The sequence below is a fragment of the Nymphaea colorata genome, chromosome 9 (genome assembly GCF_008831285.2).
Source record: "Nymphaea colorata isolate Beijing-Zhang1983 chromosome 9, ASM883128v2, whole genome shotgun sequence".
Taxonomy (NCBI): domain Eukaryota; kingdom Viridiplantae; phylum Streptophyta; class Magnoliopsida; order Nymphaeales; family Nymphaeaceae; genus Nymphaea; species Nymphaea colorata.
Window position 1 is genome coordinate 18,496,495 of NC_045146.1, and position 19,348 is coordinate 18,515,842.

The following is a 19,348-nucleotide window of genomic DNA, read 5'->3' on the forward strand; positions in this document are numbered from 1 at the left end:
CATAAGTGTGCCCCAATTTTTAGGATATATTCATGTAGATTACATATTGTTCCATTTACTAAATAGACCTTAAAGTTTTTTAATGGCAGGGTTTGAAAATGCATGTGGTTTCATGAGAAACCAATTGCATCGGATTTGATTTGCAAAGCTTGTTAGTATAAAATTAATTGATCCTTGAATCACTAGAATCCAAGAAGTAAGCAGGGATTTTGTAGCATTTCGAGTAGTGGCTGAGTTTGGCTGAATAGCACTCACCATGTATTTAAAGTGTTTTATATATAAATATGCAAAAAAAAAAAAAATCAGCCAATAAGAAAATAGAAGAATATATTGAACTGTGTAGGCAATTGCCCAGACGTGCCCACGTATCTCTGGTTTCCAGATAAACTTTCATGGAAACGATAAGGCATAGTGTTCTGGAAGGATGTGACAGTTTGTATCGACAAAGCATGACGCCAGCAAGGTTTGGCGAGTTGATTCCTATAAGAATTGGACTAAAGACGCAACCAGCTACGCCAAGAAAGTTTGGCGAGTTGATTCCTATAAGAATTGAACTAAAGACGCAACCAGCTACGCCAAAAAGGTTTGGCGAGTTGATTCCTATAAGAATTGAACTAAAGACGCAACCAGCTACGCCAAAACCCTTGAGAAAAAACAAAGTTAATTGCCATAAACAAAAGTTAGAGGTGGGTTTTATTCAAAGGGAAGCAACTTGAAGCACTGAGATTTTAAAGAAGAGGTTTCTACCTGGATTTTGTACATAAAAGTTTTTACTGGATCTCAACTACAAGGAAAGGGCTGACTAAAGTTCCCACGTGATTTGCGGCCTGTTGATGCACGTTTTGCTTTCAAAAAGCAAAAGCGGATAAAAGATAAGGAATTAAAAGCGGCAGTCATCACTCACCATTGTACCGTATCGGCTTGAACGATTCGTATCGGCCCATTGTCAAACCGATAATGGATCGGTATGGTTTTGAAGATGAGTGTTTCCTTTCATCGCTGATGCCAATGCAGTGCTTAGAATCGAGTTTTTTTTTTTAATGTTTTTTTAACAATTTTATATTGTTTTAATTATTTTTTAACTAAAGAAGGAGAGAAACCGATGACAACAACAGATCAATCAAAAGTGGAGACGTTCAAAGAACCAAAGCTGTTTGTGAACATGCTTCAATGTGGCTTTTGTTTATGCACATGCGCCACTGTTAGGGTGTTTGGTGGGTTCAAAAGGGGAAAAGATTTTCCATATTGTGCAGTGGTTGCGGTTGAAGATTTTTAAAAGAAGAACCAAAGCTGTTTGTAGAAAAAAAACAAGATAGTACCAAAATAAAAAAAAATTAAAAGGTGGCAAAAAATTCTTGATAGATAAATCAAAGAAAAAAAATTCAGTTTTTGTTTTCGGTTCACCGTTTAAAAAAAAAAATTCCTACTCATCAAACACAACTGACTAGAAGTATCTATCTACGCACTCCGATTTAGATTCCAAAACTTTCAGTTCATCTAAAACGATGAAATGAAAAGCGATTAAAAAAGAAGATGAATTGAAGCTAAGAAAACAAAAGCAAAAGTAAAAGCAAACCGTCCTCTATATTAAGCCGCTTTCCTCGACCCTGCATCGGTAGTCCATCTACTCTTGAGGGAGAGAGAGAGAGAGAGAGAGGAGCAGCCATGGCGGCGTTTGCCATTTGGTCGCTGGTGCTTCCATTGCTCGTGGTGGGTGCTCTCAAATTCGTCTCTTTTTCTTCTTCCGATCATGCTTCTCTTTCTTCTTCTGATCATTTGTTCGTCATTCATTGTAAGTCGTTTTCGTTTTCTTCGTTTGCAGGCGACTGTATTCGGAAAGGAGATCAATCCCTTCTCTCCGAAGGCATCTGTGCAGAGGTACTGGAGCCAGCAGGTGGCTGGCCCGGCGAAAATTCCGGCCTTCCTGCTGGACAAGGCGTCCCCGCTCGACGCCCTGAACTCGGCCCTACTCCGGAGATACGTGGAGCAGAACACGCTGCCCACCCACCTCCGCTCTTTCTGCGACGCCGCCCGCCTCTTCTGCCTCCCCAACCCTGCCGCTTCCCTCGAGAAGCACAGCGATAACGTCGACTTCGCTGTCTACTCCGGCCAAAACTTCAGCAACTACCGGTCCGACGCGGTGGGAGGCGCTGATAACTTCAAGAACTACTCCCAAAACGACAACGTCGTCGCCGATACGTTCACGCGCTACAGCCGCAGCTCCGTTGGCCACGGCGATACGTTCACCGCGTACCTTCCCAACGTCAATGTCGGCGACGGTGAATTCTCTAGCTACGGCATTGGCGCCTCCGGCGGCGCCGGTCAGTTCGCCCACTACGCGGACAACATCAACGTTCCGAACATCCAGTTCAGGACTTACGAATCAGACGGCGTGGGCAGGAACCGTGACTTCCAGACCTACTCTGACCAGGCGAACGCCGGCGACCAGTCGTTCAGAAGCTACGGCCGGAGAGGTACTGGCGTTCCCACCACCTTCTCGAGCTACGGCGAGTCCAGCAACGTCATTGGCTCGACATTCAACAATTACGGTGAGAGCGGCACCCGCGCCAACGACTCCTTCACCAGCTACGGCCACAACGGAAACGTGCCGGAGAACGGCTTCCGGAACTACGGCGAAGGCGGCAACGGCGGCGTCGACTCGTTCGCCTCATACAGGGACGACGCCAACGTAGGCGACGACTCCTTCACCTCCTACGGCAAGCACGGCGTCTCTCCGAAGCTCGACTTCGCCAACTACGGCCAGTCGGCGAACGTGGGCACCGACAGATTCAAGGGCTACGGCCAGGGCGCCACTGGTGCCCAGATCGGGTTCAAGATCTACGGAGTCAACAACTCGTTTGGGGACTACGCCGACAAGAAATCCGTTTCCTTCGCCAGCTACACCACTCCGACCTCCGCCACCCCTGCGAAGACCACCACCAACAAATGGGCAGTCGCGCCCGGGAAATTCTTCAGGGAGAAGATGCTGAAAACCGGAACCGTGATGCCGATGCCGGACATCCGCGACCGGATGCCACCGAGGTCGTTCTTGCCGCGGTCGGTCTCCGAAAAGCTGCCATTCTCGAGCTCGAAACTCGGGGAGCTGAAGCAGCTGTTCGAAGCAGGGGACGACTCGGCCATGGCGAAAGCGATCCAGAAGACGCTGGCGGAGTGCGAGAGAAAGCCGAGCAAGGGAGAGTCAAAGAGGTGTGTGACCTCCATAGAAGACATGATCGACTTCGCGACGTCGATGCTGGGGAAGAAGGTGGAGCTGAGGTCGACGGATTCGACGGCGGGGTCCGGGAAGAACGTGGAGATCGGAGAGGTGAAGGGGCTGGACGGCGGGAGGATCACCAGAACGGTGTCGTGCCACCAGAGCCTCTTCCCTTACATGGTGTACTACTGCCACTCCGTCCCGGTGGTCAGAGCCTACGAGGCCGACATTCTCGACGTCGATAGCAAGAAGAAGATCAACCATGGCGTCGCCGTCTGTCACCTGGACACCAGCGCATGGGGGCCGAGTCATGGAGCGTTCTTGGCTTTGGGATCCAAACCCGGAGAGATTGAGGTCTGTCACTGGATCTTTGAGAACGACATGGTCTGGGTAAGGTCTAGCTGAGCGGTTCTAGAACATCAGATGAGATAGGGATTGGATGTTGTACCATCTAAAAAGGTGAGATCTTGATTCTGTATCCGATCCATCTAGAGTCTTAACTCGGACTCTCTCTCTCTCTCTCTCTCTCTGTGTGTGCATGGCTCTGGTTGACGAAGATTGAAGGGAAATGAAGAGGAAAGTTTGTGGAAGAAGAAGATGATGGTGGTGGTGTCTCTCTTGTTTTCGATCTCTTCAAGTAATAACGAAGACTTGTTGTGTTCATGATTTCGGCTTTTCTTTGGGTGTTCTTTCGTTATGGGAATGTGTTCTTAACTTAATTAAACATTTGTATCAGCCCATTTTATTTTGATAAGGGAACGGCTAGAGTACTTAAAATTGAACTTATCTTAGGCAAAATTTAAGAAAGATATGCTTGATCATCGGCTTGATTGACAAATCCGCTCTATACACATCTAACATAATAAATAAAATGAATCTGACAGACATACTCTCTTTTTTTTTCATTTTTTTTTGTGAATATTTTAAAGTATGAATCTCTGCTTCTAGATTTCTCTCTCTAAGCGTGGCTGGTGCTGGGCGAAGGAAATTAAAGCATGCAATTGGTGAGGCAACCAGCGAAACTACCGGCGCCAAACACGTCGATCCGATTCCTGTTGCTCCTAAAAGTTGGGTACGAACCGGATCAAACCCGAGCCGCCATGATGTGAAAACCGGGCATGCCCGACTCGAAGAGTTTGGACTCCGGTTCACGTTCCAATTGATAATAAGACTCATTGAACCCATTCCTCGTATATTTAAGAGGGAGAGATTGCTGAAAAAATGAAAATCAATACTAAAATTTTGGAACAACCGTTACACTAACAAACCCAAAACATAAGCAAAAAAACAAAATATACAATATAATGTACAGTAAAACAAAATAAGTGGAGTGGAGAGAGAATGAAGAGACGGAGCGGCACAATCACCCAACTGCAGACGAAGGACGACATCGTAGCCGAATGACAAAATGTATATCCCCTGCACAAGACGAGCTACAGACTCCAACGAAAAGAATGTACCCCTTAAGACCCTATTGTTGCGCTGAGAGAAAGAGAGGGGCGTAATACCCAAGTTTGTTTTGTTATGTACACCATATTAAAACTATTTAATTAAATAATCATGCGATTAAAATAGTTTGATGAATGTTATCTATATAGTTTATTTAAAAAAATAACAAGTTTTGAATCACATCAATTCAATGTATAAAAAAGAAAAGCTTTTTTGAGGAAAAAAATGCATATGTTGACCTTATCCTCACGATTGGATTATATAAAATTACTGTGTTTTGGACTGATTCACACAAAGGCACGACAAACCTAATTATGGACACCATCCTCTCTCTTTTATGTGTTGTGTTAGATTTCAAAAAATTATTATTTTCTGGACAGAAGTCACATCAGCTTCCAGTAACATAGTATTTTACTTTACATGTATTGTTTGTGCGTATTCAATATATGGACAACTTCTGCATATATATCTGATGGATTGAAAAGATTATTAGAAAACTATATGAAGAAAAGAGAAGGAAAGTGAAATTGCAGATCTCTGTCAAAATGTGATTTGACAGATAATCTGATCCTCCTCCCCACGACAGATTGATACATAGCAGATGAATCCTTCTTCTTCTGCTACCCATCACCACTGGAAACAAGTTGATTGTGCTCCGTAGGAGGGGAAACTACGAATCAATCGCTTAATTTCCCAGACTTATTGCTCCATGAATTATGAATTCCTGCGGATCCCACCCACCGTACCCGCATTCAGATCTGTACTCTCCTTTTCTCCAAGAGAAAAACTTGTCTTCTGCTCAGGTGCCGCGTGCTCTGTTTCACAGAAATAATGCATCGTGGATCTGATCACTTTGAAGCTTTTGCCCCTTAATTCAGCCTCACAGTGTTTGCCATTAACCTCTCCATCTCAAAGATGCATTTGACTTTCAGTATGATTTCAGATGGTATACCGTCGTAGTGGCTTCTGTGACCGACACTGCTAAATGACCATAAGCTAGTCAAATCAGTGAAAAAGTCACATATAAGTCTATATATATATATATATACAGACTTGATAGAAATCATTTAACGGTCGATTCTAATGAAATAAGATTATGGAGATTAAGTTATAAATATGAAAGCTAAGTTATTGTCTAAAGTCTTAAATGCCTTTTAAATAAAATAAGTTGATGCTAATCACATCTAGAAGGCCAAATTTTGATCAAATAACTCAAACCTTGAATCTAATATATGGTTTTGTACATAATCTTTATATGAAAGCCTTTGTTGGTAATAATGTACGCTATTGATTTTAAATAGATTAGACTGTCGAGATTAAATTGCAAATATAGAATTTAATCTATTATTTCAAGAAAGTCAAAACACTTTCTAAAGATAAGAGAAAGAGAGAGAGAAAAAAAAGAGAAAAACAAATGAGTTTTCTAAAATGAAACTACTTGTCTACGAGCAAGCCTAATTTTCCACAACATTTTTTTCGGGTAGTAGAGTTATTTTATATGGTGTTTTATGTTCGATATGGGTTTTCCTTAAAATTAAAGGGAGTAAAGAATTCGACGTCCAAAAGTTACGTGTTGAGCTAACGACATATAGATGGCGCTCTGTTTAGGGGTGAACACGAGTTGAGTTGAGTCTGAGTTCAGTTAGCTTGAACTCGACTCAATAGTTACGTGTTGAGCTCAGTTCGATTCAATTAAGGCTTAATAAATTCGTTTGAATAGAATTGATATTCATCGTTACATATTGAGCTCGAACTCGACTCGGTTAAGGCTCGACAGACTCGTTTGAATAAAATTGATATTTATCATAATGTGTTGAACTCGAACTCGATTAAGACTCGATAAACGCATAAAATCGTTTGAATATATCAACCTTATTAAGGCTCAACAAACTCGATTAAGGCTCGAGCTCGACTCACCAGTTACGTGCTGAACTCGAACTCAACTCGATTATTTGAATGAGTCAACTCAATGAACTTGAGTTCGACTCGTTAAGCAAATGACTCGGCTCGAACTCGTTCACAAGCCGAGCTCTCGTTGTGTTCGGTCGAGTTGAAGGCGAACAATCGCCTATCCAAAAACCCCGACAGCACCAAGCTGGAGATGAAGAGAGAATATGGGGGTGGCCTTCGGACCTCTCTTTGAGGTGGTGGATTATTAAACTGCAGTTCACCAGGAATCCAGAGTTTTTACGAGTCTGTGTTAAAAAGTCATTCATTCTTAAATGGATATATATCAAGTTTCAAAATTCAATTACATAAGAGAGCAAGGGAGATTCGCAATGAACGATTACTTTAGCTTAAGTTGGTCCGCAGACAGTGGGCCGGATTTAAAATTTCGAATCAATGTGTTTCTTCCTTAACATGCAAAACAATTATGGCTTCTCACATGATCGACGATCGAATCTGATGCCATATTCATCATCTCGTACCTGCTTCCACTGCCGAATCAAGACTTTGGACCCACAAGAAAAATGGAGGAGACACAGTTCCTGCTCACGTCACATGACGACAGAACTGCGTAATCTATAAACTCGGTTGAGAAAGTTTTTTTAAAGGTTGTTTAGGAACAGTAGCATATTGTTACTCTCTCCTCCATCTAATCCAAAAATTTCTTAGATTTGTTAGATATTTAAAAAGTATTTCATGAATTTACCCGATTTTTTGAAACATATGCATTGAATCGGTTTTCAATTTGCTGCCAATTTGGCCAATTGGACGATTCAGATGAACTCAGCAAAAAAATATAAAAAATATTAGATGGTTTATATTGAAAAAATAAATGAATAATAATATATTTAAATAAGAAAACTCTTTAAAACAATTAAAGAAAATGAAAAGCGACACACTTAAAACCGAAGTTGGCTACTGAATTGCAATGATTTACCAATCCTTTTTACCTCAAGAGCACGTGATTTAAGCTTTTCCTGCGAGACTTTTCTTTTCATAATCACAGGAAAAAACCTTACTTTGTAACTTTAATTATTAGGAGTCATTATTATGAATAGCTGTATTTTATTGGGACAATATTGGCCCACCCACTTTCTTTTGTGTTTTTTTTATTTCTTTGAAAAAAAAAATATTTTTTTATGTAATAGTTCTTTTAAAAATGAAACCCATTGTCATTAAAGTAACAAAAACACTCAAAAAAAAAATCGACCAAAAGTAAGTAATCATGAAATTTGCTTACACATGTAGTTTTCTATTTGGATTTCTTTAAAAATATGAGTAGAAAAAATATTTATCCGCATCCATGGTCAAGCAAAAACTTTATGCCCATCTTATAGGAAGCCCATACCATCCAATTTATTAAATGACACACCAGAATTGATGTTGCTACATTTGATACACCTAGCTAGGATTTATTTTAAAAAAGAACACTTATATCACCTTTAAATTTTCAAAAATATGATTCGGCTCTTCCCAATTTTTCTTCGCAGTTGCCATTTTTTTTATTGTATTGTAAGCATTTTTGTTTTAAAATAGATGCCACAGGTATTATGTTAATGGACCAATTTCAGTCTGGATAGCTGATTAAATTGCTTTAAATAAGCCAGACATGAAAAGAATTTGAATATTCCATTAAGAAATCGGATCAAATTCACTTTTAAGAAACGATAACTTACTGGATTCAGTTTTAGTTTTAAATAAATATCCAATCAAATAAAAAAATAAGTACAAATAAATTTTCTCACAACCGACATCCAATGTCTATGTTCAAAAGTTCTTAACATATTATGATGCAGATATCCAAATATACATAAAAGATTTTGCCAGAATTTACGAAGAAGCTTCTCAGTAAACGGTCAAAAGGCAAAAGGCCACTGGTTCTGAAGAAAAGGAGAAGGGAAAAAGGCCAACAGAAGTTGTACAACTTACTTGAGCCAGAAGAGGCAGAATGAGTGCGATAATTATTGTGCCGAATGTTCATCGTCCGATAAAGTTATTTTCCACTCTCCTTCTTCCTTCCTTTGTTGCTTTTTCATATTAGAGAGAGCATTCATGGCACCTGCAGAACGTGAGAAAACAAATGAGTGGAGATTGAGCGTTAATGGAGGAGATAAGGCACCGGCGTCATCAGAGAAGGATCTCCACACAGCCTAGCAGCACCTTTTGTGATAAATACAACCCATTGAAGTGTTCTTTTCTTACCTAACTCTATCCATCAAATGTTCTTTCTGTTGGGATCCAGCTATATATACAATTTATAAATTAGTTATGTCTATAAATCAGTGCTAAAACCACTGTAAATTGTTGTCATAAATCATGACTAATACCAATTTAGTGATTGATTTTTAGTATAAATTTTTTATTTATTTTAACCATCCAGCATATGGCAACAGTGAAATCATATATGTATATAAGAAAATTAGACTGTCCCTCAGCTCACTCATGAAGGTTATTTGGGCTATCATGATAGACGTTGAAAGAAAAGCAAAGAAAAAAAAAAGTATGAGCTATTATGTCCATCATTTTGTTCTTCTTCTTCTTCTTCTCTATCACTTATCACAATGAATCAAATGACCCTTAAAGTGAGGTAGATGACTCTAAAATCACAAGAGTTACCCATCTCTCTCTCTCTCTCTCTCTCTCTCTCTATCTATATATATATATATATATATATATATATATATATATATATATATATATATATATATATATATATATATATATATAAAAGAAAATTGAATGGTGACTCTGGCTTTTTAGAGTCACTTTATTTAACATGATAGACCGTCAAGAAAAAAAACAAAAAGGAAAACATGATGGACATATTTGTGATCTACTATGAGTTCACATCTTTTTCTCCTTGTTTTTATATCAAATATCCATCTACATGTAGATCAGTTTGGCTACATGGTTGGGTAGCTCTACATAGCAAGAGTCATCATATATATACATAACCAAATTTGCAGTGCAAAAAATCAAAATGTTCATAAAATAATTTATATTGCTCATTGCAAATACATTAGCAAGAACATTAAACATATTTTCAAGTGGTCTGAGGCATAATCGACGATCACCTCTTGTCACCTACCCCTAACACTTCTTTATAAACGGTCCCGTCTCTTTTTATGAAAGAAAAATAAATGGCGGATATGATGCTACCATTTTGGGTGCGTCAAAAATCTTGAGATGCCAATCAAACTTGAGATAAACTTGATTTACCATCCACACAAGTTGTATCGAAAATCACTTGTTTCTGATTCTGTTACTATTTGCCATCAATGCGTGGTACGCTGGTTCATAATTTCTGACTTCTTACGTGAATGCCTATGATTTTAATGGCCGACATTGAAATTTGATTCGAACTGTGGGCTTCTGAGGGATGCCATGATGCTCAGCTTGACCTCTGATCAAATGGTTGTCGTCTCAGGCGTCTCGTCCTTCTCCCTTTTACAGAGGGACAGAATGCATCGGAATACTATTTGCTTTTCCTTCGTCTTGTAGTACAATAATGGTGTAGCGAGCCAGCCAAAGTTTTTACTTCTTGTTCTCCAGCCAAAGAAATCTCCAGCTCCTTTCTAGAGACGTACCAGTTGGATCCATTGATCATCTTTGTGAAGCCGAGTTGCAGGCAGTGGCACAGCCAGAAATTGAAGTCAAGGCAGTATTGTATATTTGTACCCGTGTTGGATCCCGAATATGTAAATCCGCAGCAGATATTGGCAGGTTAACATGTGGCTCCATTACTGGTTGCAGGAGAGATTGTGACAAATAGTTCGATCTATAGGAGAGACAAATAATGAACATTGATCGGATTTTAAACCAAAGGCAATCTAAGAAGCAGTGGTCATCCTTCGATACTGTTTCCTGATGGGATCTCAATTGAGATCATGACAATTGGCATGGGGTCTGATCTTATGTTGGCCTTGCAACATGAGACCGAATCTTTGTTTATTCTTTGTGGTAAGCTACCGTCTTCATATTGATTATCAGTCTTCATGTTCTTATTTTGTTCCTTTTTTTTTCAACTTTACAACTTCATATAATAACTTGCCCTGTCATCCTTTCACGGATTGTTCCAATGAAATCATCTAGGAGATAGGCTTCCGACCATTTATTGCCAAGAAATAGATTATATATAAATGAAGGCGGGATGCGATGGATCAGATAAAGTCTCAAAACAAGAGAGCAAGACACTATTGTCTACAGCCAAAAGAGAACAAAGATAAACCTCTCGCTCGGAGTTCACTGTCAAAAGATCAACTAGAATCTTCTCTTCCTCCTTCCATGCAAGACCTTTGAAGTTTCTTGACGGGTCTCTTCATATAATTTGATTGGATCGCGCAAAGCAATCCGACATTCGGTTTCGTGCAGGCTGACTTCATTACCACCAGATTCAAAACATTACCACATGAAAGCGCAGTATCCTACATTTGTGCAGCCACTACAATTTGAGCCTCACTCTATGCCAAACTTCCCCTTCCTTGCTTAAATCAAGCCAACAGATCCTTCAATGGCCAAAATGCTGCCACTTCTATGCCACATACATCATGCCACTTTGCAACCAATGAAGTTGTGATGCCCTCCTTACACAAATATCATCTCTTTGCCATCGCTATGGAGGAGATTTTTCCTTCATAGCTCATACAATATCAACGACTTCATATTTTTACCTTGTAAGTTTTGGTCACCGACGTGAGATCAAATTTGATAGAGACAACTAATTGACCTTTGTTGCATTTATCATGAAAAAGTTAAGTGTTTTTTCAATAATATTCAAAACATAGATGCACTTCTAATAAGCTCCAACTTTTTGGATCGATATTCGATTAACCATGACAAATTTAATCAATTCTAATGCACTCAAAAGTTCCTGACCCAGCGTGTTGGGCGGTCATGGATGATTTAGTTCCCATGGCTGTGTGCAACCCTTAGCTTCAGTTGTGTACCTGCGGCTGGGAGGACGGCCAAGAGAGCTCAAGTTACTCTTGCTATATCTCTTCTACCCCACGAAGTCAATGTAGTCTTTAAGATAAACTGGACCATGCCGCGCAGAAACCTGAGGGATTTAACATTTGACGGATTGCAGGAAAAAAAACTATGGCATAATTATCCAACAGCTCAGTAAGCATAAAGGAGAGAAAATGTGGACAGGCATGGTCTAGGTCCTCAGGCCAGATGATTCTTAAACTTACTATTGAAATTGCCATTTGCAGAAGCAAATAGTCATCACAAAGAGCTGGAATTTAGAGAAATGTCGAGATTCCAAAAGGTACAAAATTTTCATCTCTTAGCAGGCCAACCTCCTGGCGCGCACTCGCACATGCAGATGCAGATACCATACTGACACCTGCAACAGTTTCAGAATACAGGATTAAGAATTCCCTATTTAAGGAATCGCTCTAAACTGCCTGGAGTACGTTTCTATATTAGTCGGCATATTGCATTTTTTTTAAGGCTAAGATCAAGATGACGACTACTAACACGTTGACAAAGCTTCAGAAGCTAAAGCCCACTGAGGCACCAGCCAAATGGAGATTATGACTATTCATAAACCAAATCGATCATAAACTCTACATGGTCAAAACATGCATGACAAAGTTGAAAAAGTATTTTACACGAGATCTTTGGAGTATAGAATTACCAAAGAAATGCGGAATATATATATATATATATATATATATATATATATAGAGAGAGAGAGAGAGACTGTAGTTGAACTTCCAAACGTGAAAGAAATCAAAAGCTGGGTATTTCTTTCAGATATTTTTATGTGTATCCAGAAAGACTAATCTGAGAGAACTTTAAGAAAAGAAAAAATAACAAAAAATAAACCTCTAGACTGCAACCAAAAAATGCCCTCAATAACAAATATCCATTTTCAGAATTTTAGCTGAGATTCCATCGTTATCGTCCAAATATCATCCAAATGCCTTTCTAAGCTTCCAGTAAGATTTTATTCTCGCAGAAATTTACCCAGACAAGGGTCTCATACCTTCCATTGATTGCATTTGGGACAACCATATGTGCTCATGCACACAAAAACACGGATACACACATATATACACGATAGACAACCATGTGCATGAGCATGCCCACCCACATGCATGTAGACACAGCTAGAGAACCTGGTTTCAGGACACAACAAGGACAAAAAAAAATTCATTCCATCCCAGGCTGATTCATGAGCAGCACAGCCCATTCCATAACCTCAGAAGGAATAGAATCATGGGAACTAAACAAGCAGATAGATCTCAAAGGGTGCTCGACATATATGAGAATAACTTGGGCAGACTTCCTCTACTATTTCCTTCTTTGAATATAAACCATCCAAAACACCATTTCAAACATGAAAAGCCTAACTGAAAAGTAAAAGGTGTAATAAGACATTCCGCATCAATTGCATGATCCTTTACATTTTTTCAACTATTCTCTACAACCATTACCCAATTTATCAACTCATGATTACGGGGTTGTAAGAAAGTGTCATGTAGAAGAAATTGTACACGTTATAGAAAATTTGAAAAATATGAAGTTCTCAACATACCAAAGAAAAATGAACCATCTTCCTCGCTCAACCCAGCTCCATAAAGTTCTCTCCGTGAATCCTACAAAAATAAAATAAGTTGCAACTACAATCAGCAAGATCAAGCAATGAAACTACTAACAACAATCTTAACTCTGGAATCCATATCACCACTGAAAGAACAGAGAAGTTGACATCCCCACGATTTAACTCCTCTCTACTAGAAAACAAGATTCAATCACAAATGTGCAATAAAAATAACACAACTAAATCTGAATATCGTTATGACAATGCAAATGTCTTTCATGAGAATATCATAAATGATGCCCATGACATCACCATGCATCACTCAACAAACTGTAAAGACAAAAAAACACCTATCTCATAGAAGTAAACAGAAAGAACATGCAACCATTCACAATGGCAAGAAAAACTGCTTAACTTGATCATCTACCTACACAGCTTATGCTTAGCCTGCCAAAAAATTAATAACTATATTATAACATATTATAAGAAACGTAACATTCTGTTTGATAATTTTTAAAGTAAAACATATTATAATTTTACAAATTCTCAAATTTCAGGGGAAAAATGTATAAAAAGATTTTTAATGCAGGGAGCATGGTACAACTAAAAAAAGTGATAAACAGATCGACCTGAAAGATACTTCTGATTAAATCATGGTTCTTGTACAAAATCCATCACAACCAGGTCAAGGTCTAAAGTGAGTTTAAGAGCACAAGTTCGGTCTGGGTAGCTCTTAATTCAGCTCACTTTGGGCTTGAAAAGGCTGCTTTATCTAACCCAATAAAATAAGCTAGAACTTATATGGACCAAAATCTTGTCTAAAGTTCCAGGCACCTTTAACTGGAGATATTTTATCCGTTAAGTTGCCTATCTGTGAGTGCACCAAATGCAAGCAGATACTTCCCTAAACTTATTTAATCATATTTTTTCTTTTGGAAGGAGTTACTAATGTCCAAATCACCATAATGAGTGTTCCATTTATTGAGCTATATAAATGATTCCAACTACAATGAGAATTAGCTGAATACACAATGTCATCACTCATATGTCTCCCATGCCACACTCCCAAAATCCAACATCATTCAAAACTTTTATTTGCTTCTCAATTTTAAACTTCTGTTTGACAGCAGAGAGTGTACATCGGGTTCAATCAGTAGCTAACGACTTCCACTCACCCACCCTGAAATGGGAACCATAACGGAAGTACATATGAGAGTTGACATAAGCCATTGTAGTCTGTAGACTACATGTAAACTAGTAGAGTTCTCAACCCATCTCCCAAACAACCGCCTAAGCCCTTTACCATTAATCCATTATCTCCAAAATAAGAATCTCCAACTTTATCTAATTCCTTCCTTTTCGGAAAACTAAAAGAGAACGAATTTGGATTGTCAGAATAGACTAATTATAATGAAAGAGTAACAACGTGGGAAAATCCAGACCTTCAAGTTCATCTTTAGTTTAGGCTTTTAGCAAACCAAAACTGGAATTCATCTTAACCTAGCAGGACGAAAAATGCAAACAAATGTAAAGAGGTGTTGGAAAGAATGCAAAATTAATATGAATACTACTATTAAAAGGCTATCACCTGTCCATTAAAGTGAGAAAAATACACATGACAGAACCATTTTCGTGGCTGCTGTTTAGAAGTTAGAAGGCATGGAGCCTCTCTACATGGATGTTCAACCCCAATAAGACACATAAGAGTCTAAGACCACTGCCAGCACACTGAAACAAATATATATATATAAAAATATATATATATATATATATTTATTTATTTATTTATTTATATTTATTTATTTATTTATTTATTTATTTATAGCATATCTTCATGGTGATAGCACCATTCATATGCTATCATTTGCCCCTTATCAGTCCAATTCAAAGGAGGCTAAATGGATCACATTTGGTCCTTGATAGCCCAAGGTGTAACTTGTGCAGGCGCACCAACATTTACCAGTCAAAGATTTATCCTATAATGATAAGTTGATAACTGTCTAATCCTAAGTTCAGTGAATCCTTAAGCAAGCACAATGCCGTCATCCATTTTCAATGAACTAGAAATTCACAGTTTGTTTTATCCACCTGTTTCCATGTAATGCTGCTTTAAACCTTTCGTTAATTTCTTTGTACCTCTTATGTGAGATGACGATGGACTGTAGACAAAGTTGAACAGACTCAATGACAAACCTCATAAGAGTGGGCATCTGCACGAGTAAAAAGCCCCTCAAATTCAAGTGAGGATATCTCTAATCATCTAATCTTAAGCCTCCTCCCATGCTGTATTATGGCTTCCCTAAGTTCCCTTGCTTAGCAAGCCATTCCCAAGGAACTTTAATTATGCCAGCCACCTTACTCACAGCAAAAGATAGCTTTCTGTTACCTCCTTCAAGCTTTAGTCAACATCAAGTAGAAAAAAGCATCGTGAGTCCTCATATCAGTAACCTCCAAAAATGCTTTAGAACCACCAAAATGGAGCATAATTGAGGAACACTAGCATAACCAACCAGCATGTGTTCTACATATTACATTTGCAACTCTATTTTTTACATGTCATTGACCCAAAGTGCTTAACAGGCACCATTCACAATTGTTTTGCAACATGAGCAACAACCACTCATCCATTAAGCTGAAACCAAGGATGAGAGAGGCAATGTCTTAAGTCCCCTCTTCACCAAAAGATTCCATTTTGAAAATCTGCTTATATTAGGGCACTACACTGGATAATCATTTCATAGTTGAAAAGGTACCTTATCCTAGGTAAGAGAGATGCAAACCTCTGCCTAGGGCCACATCTTTTATAATAGTTTTTTTTAAATGTTGGAAACATCAAGATATCTTTCGTGGATGTATCAACACCTATTAGGACGTTTCCCTTGGACCTGCGAACCACGCACCAGTTCCCAGTATTCATTTCCTTAAATCTAGATTTTCCTCACTCCACCACCAATGATTTCATCCCACTTCTACTAACTCTTAGACATAATAACACAAGAAAGTTTTAAGTAATGTGTGCCTACTGTCTTGTATGAAGGTCATTTATAACTTCAGAAACAGCTACACCAGAAGCTAACTCTAACATTTTAGTACCATCCATCACTTGCTGAACTCCAAAGGTAGAAAGACTAATTTGTCTATCAACAAATCAAGGGAAGAACAACAAACAGAAAAATAAAGCACATTTTGGTGAGTAGAAATAAGAGAAGATATTCATTTATCGAACCGACATCCTAAATGCTTGAGGCGATACATGCCACACACTTACCTCATTGTGGCATATGTATCCCGTGACTAGCGATGAACATTCAGCATCTCCTTCGCTTCATCCTGTTCCTCCAACAGGCCTTCGCTCGCATACTTGCTCAGCAATTCCTTCTTCTTCTTCTCCAGAACCATCCGCTCGATCTCCTTCTCGTCCGGGAGAGGCACGTGCACGACGAACTCGGTCTGCGTTTCCTTCTCCTTCTTCTCCTTCTCCCTCCGCTCCTCCTCCACGATATCCTCCTCCTCCTCGAACAGTACACCGGAGGCACTGGCGACCTCCCCGCTCTTCACTGTCTTCCTCGCCTCGTTCTTGATATCCTCGGCCCTCTGCCACTCCCTCAATGCGATTTCCCGTATTTCCTTTTCCGCTGGCCCCTCCACCTTCTCAAGTATGCCGTCCTCGTCGTCCCTGAACCCATAGTAGCTGGCGTCAATGCGTTTGTAGATCTCATAGCGGTTTCTCTTCTTCTTTATCTCCGCCGGCTTCTCGAACAACTCCCTCACCCCGGGGAGCTGCTTCGCCGCACCGAAGTAGCGGTATCCAGGGCCCCTGCCGCTCGGATTGGGCACGTCGATGATGTTGCCCTCCAGGTCCGTCATCTTGGCACCGGACCTTGCGTAATTGGGTCCGCCAAGCTCGACAATCCGGTGCTCCCAGTGGCCTTTCTCCCTGATGAGCTTGTTGATCTCGTCATTGAGGTCCCTGAGGCGGTGCTCTCCGAGGCCAGGGTTCTGAATCTCCATGACCTTCCTCCCAATTTCCCGGATGATCTGCTGGCGCCATTTGTCGGCTTCGGCAAGGTCGCGGCACTCGGAGGCGAGATAAGGGCGCCTTTCTTTGGGCTTCTTCTTCTCCTCATTCTTGAAGGCGAGGTACCGATTGAGCATCGACTGAGCTTTCTCCTCATTCCGAGCCATTTGTGCTCCGCCTAGGTCTCTGTTCTATCCTCCTCCTCCTCCCTCTCTTCCCGCTCCCTAACTTCCTTTTGGCCAGGAGTTCCTCGGTGCTTCCAAAACTCAAACGAAACCAAGCCGGGACGAAGAGTCACTTTCTGTTCTCTCTCTTGCTCTCCCTTTGAGGCGCTATCTATCCTCCACGAATCTCGTTGCCGTGTCTATACGTCCATGGCCGTCCACCTCTTCGAGTCCCTCGCCGCCGCCTGTGTAGAGTTTTAGGGCTCGCCGTCGTAAGTGGCCACATGGACGGGACGGTGGCAGCAGCCGTGTCTGGGAAAATTGCATACGCAAATATAAAATTTGGGTATTAATATAATGGTTTTAAATTGATAAAAGTGCACCTATTTTATTTATCATAGATAAGATATCTGATCATGTTCGGTTCCTGCCACTGATAGATTCAATTTATTTGTTAGTTGTGTTCAGGGTCGCATGACCAATGTCGTAAAGTTTGGAAATTGAATTGATGAATTAAATCAATACCGATCCACAAAAAACTTTGAGCATGTACATCTCTTTACAATATAAGAATATATATGTATATATATATATATATATATCATCAAAATAAGAAAAAAATTTAAAATTTTAAAATAAAAAAATAGTGTATAGTGCGTGCAATTGATAATAGAGTTAGGATTTTTTTGGTTGAAAGGCATTTGGAGCATCAAACTGCCACGCATATCTTTGCTATTGTGTGCAACTTTGCATTTATCGCATCGATCAAATCGATTTTCTACCACTTAAACCAATTTTTCATTATTGTTCATGATGAATAGAAAACTATAGTGCTTATAAACTCGAGTTGAGTTGGGTTCTTGTATATAATGCGGGAAGCGTCGCAAGTATTGATATTCAATAATGTAAATGAAACATCAACAACCATTCATTGATTCGCTAATGTATCATTAAGAAGCTGCTATAGCTCAAAACCAATTGATGAGGTTCTAATTAGATGTTGTAGGATATTAATTTATAAAGGTTTTGGAATTGATTGAGTATACTTGTGCTTGCTCTATATATACATATTAATGCAGTAAAACATTGGCATTTAAGATTCTTCCATGTAATCCTTTTCTTTCTTCTGGTTCTTGTTAGATATGTCGCATTTCCAAAGTTTTTTCTTCGTTTTTTGAGCGTCTGATGAGTAGGCGAAATTCCAATCTTTCATGATTCTATTGAATTAAAAACTTATGAAGATGAATCCTAAAATTAAGCCAAATCTTTTTCTTGTTAATCTCTTTCTAATTTCTAGCTGCAAAGAAGTTGAGAGATACTAGATCTCCAGATAGTTGAAAGTGGTGACTGGAGGGATTGGACTGTTGGACACTTGTCACGGCCTTCTTCAATGTCCTAAAGACACCAAGAACAAACAGGATTTTGCTGATGTTCTATTTCTGAAGAAAAAAGAGAAGGCAAACATGGTTTCTTCTTCATTGACTGGCTTCCATGGGTTTCTCATCACACACACACATACATATTGAGCAGCATCAATATTCATAATATACAACCCCTAAACTCTTCATTCATCTTCAAGCAAGCTACAAGATAGACACGGATCGACAAGGGCTACAACTGGAGCCACATGTGTACAATCAAAGTAAACTGGAAAATAGTTACAAAACATGGACCGCCATGACCGGCTTATGGAGAGCAGCTGAGCGCAAAGGCATGTCCGTTTTGATACCACTCTTGGGGATCTCGACATCCCCAGCAGCCGAAAATTTGTAAGGTATTTCTCAAGCCACGGTGAGATGAGTATGAACTCGACTGATCAGATTCAAACCGCCATGAAAAAGTGGATTCCAGAGCCAGGGGAGTTCTTCGGAGAGAAGGTTCTGAAGCCACGCAGCGGCGTCCCAATACCAGACATCTGCGATCGATTTCAAGCCTGAGAGAACAAGAAGACTGGCCTTCGTGCTGGAGGTGACGTCCAGCTCTCGAGTTTATCTGCTGTTGAGGTG

At 39.7% G+C, this 19,348-nt stretch overlaps 2 protein-coding genes across 3 annotated transcripts; one reads left to right on the forward strand and one right to left on the reverse strand.

Annotated features, from left to right (window-relative positions):
• The first annotated feature begins 1,552 nt into the window (after nucleotides 1-1,552).
• Nucleotides 1,553-3,877, forward strand: LOC116261364 (polygalacturonase 1 beta-like protein 3). The gene is made up of 2 exons (XM_031640091.2): nucleotides 1,553-1,710; nucleotides 1,823-3,877. Exons 1-2 carry the CDS (start codon nucleotides 1,666-1,668, stop codon nucleotides 3,617-3,619), a joined length of 1,842 nt encoding a protein of 613 aa, XP_031495951.1. The 5' UTR covers nucleotides 1,553-1,665; the 3' UTR covers nucleotides 3,620-3,877.
• A 7,899-nt stretch (nucleotides 3,878-11,776) lies between these two features.
• Nucleotides 11,777-17,658, reverse strand: LOC116259938 (uncharacterized). Of its 2 annotated transcripts, XR_004174003.2 has the most exons (3): nucleotides 16,429-17,658; nucleotides 13,155-13,215; nucleotides 11,777-11,957 (listed from the first exon to the last, which is right to left on the reverse strand). XR_004174003.2 is itself a non-coding variant. In XM_031637953.2 (2 exons), exon 1 carries the CDS (start codon nucleotides 17,343-17,345, stop codon nucleotides 16,455-16,457), a length of 891 nt encoding a protein of 296 aa, XP_031493813.1. In that variant the 5' UTR covers nucleotides 17,346-17,658; the 3' UTR covers nucleotides 12,971-13,215; nucleotides 16,429-16,454. The 2 variants fall into 2 exon arrangements, 1 of the variants encoding a protein (XP_031493813.1); XM_031637953.2 differs by lacking the exon at nucleotides 11,777-11,957 and having other exon boundaries at nucleotides 12,971-13,215.
• Between the last annotated feature and the right edge of the window lie 1,690 nt (nucleotides 17,659-19,348).

What these genes read in the sequence shown, in the direction of transcription:
- LOC116261364 (XM_031640091.2), top strand. Translation starts at nt 1,666, where the DNA reads ATGGCGGCGTTTGCCATTTGGTCGCTGGTGCTTCCATTGCTCGTG. An exon ending in TGGTGCTTCCATTGCTCGTG is followed by an intron (nt 1,711 to 1,822) that starts GTGGGTGCTCTC and finishes CTTCGTTTGCAG; the next exon opens with GCGACTGTATTCGGAAAGGA.
- LOC116259938 (XM_031637953.2), bottom strand. Translation starts at nt 17,345, where the DNA reads ATGGCTCGGAATGAGGAGAAAGCTCAGTCGATGCTCAATCGGTACCTC.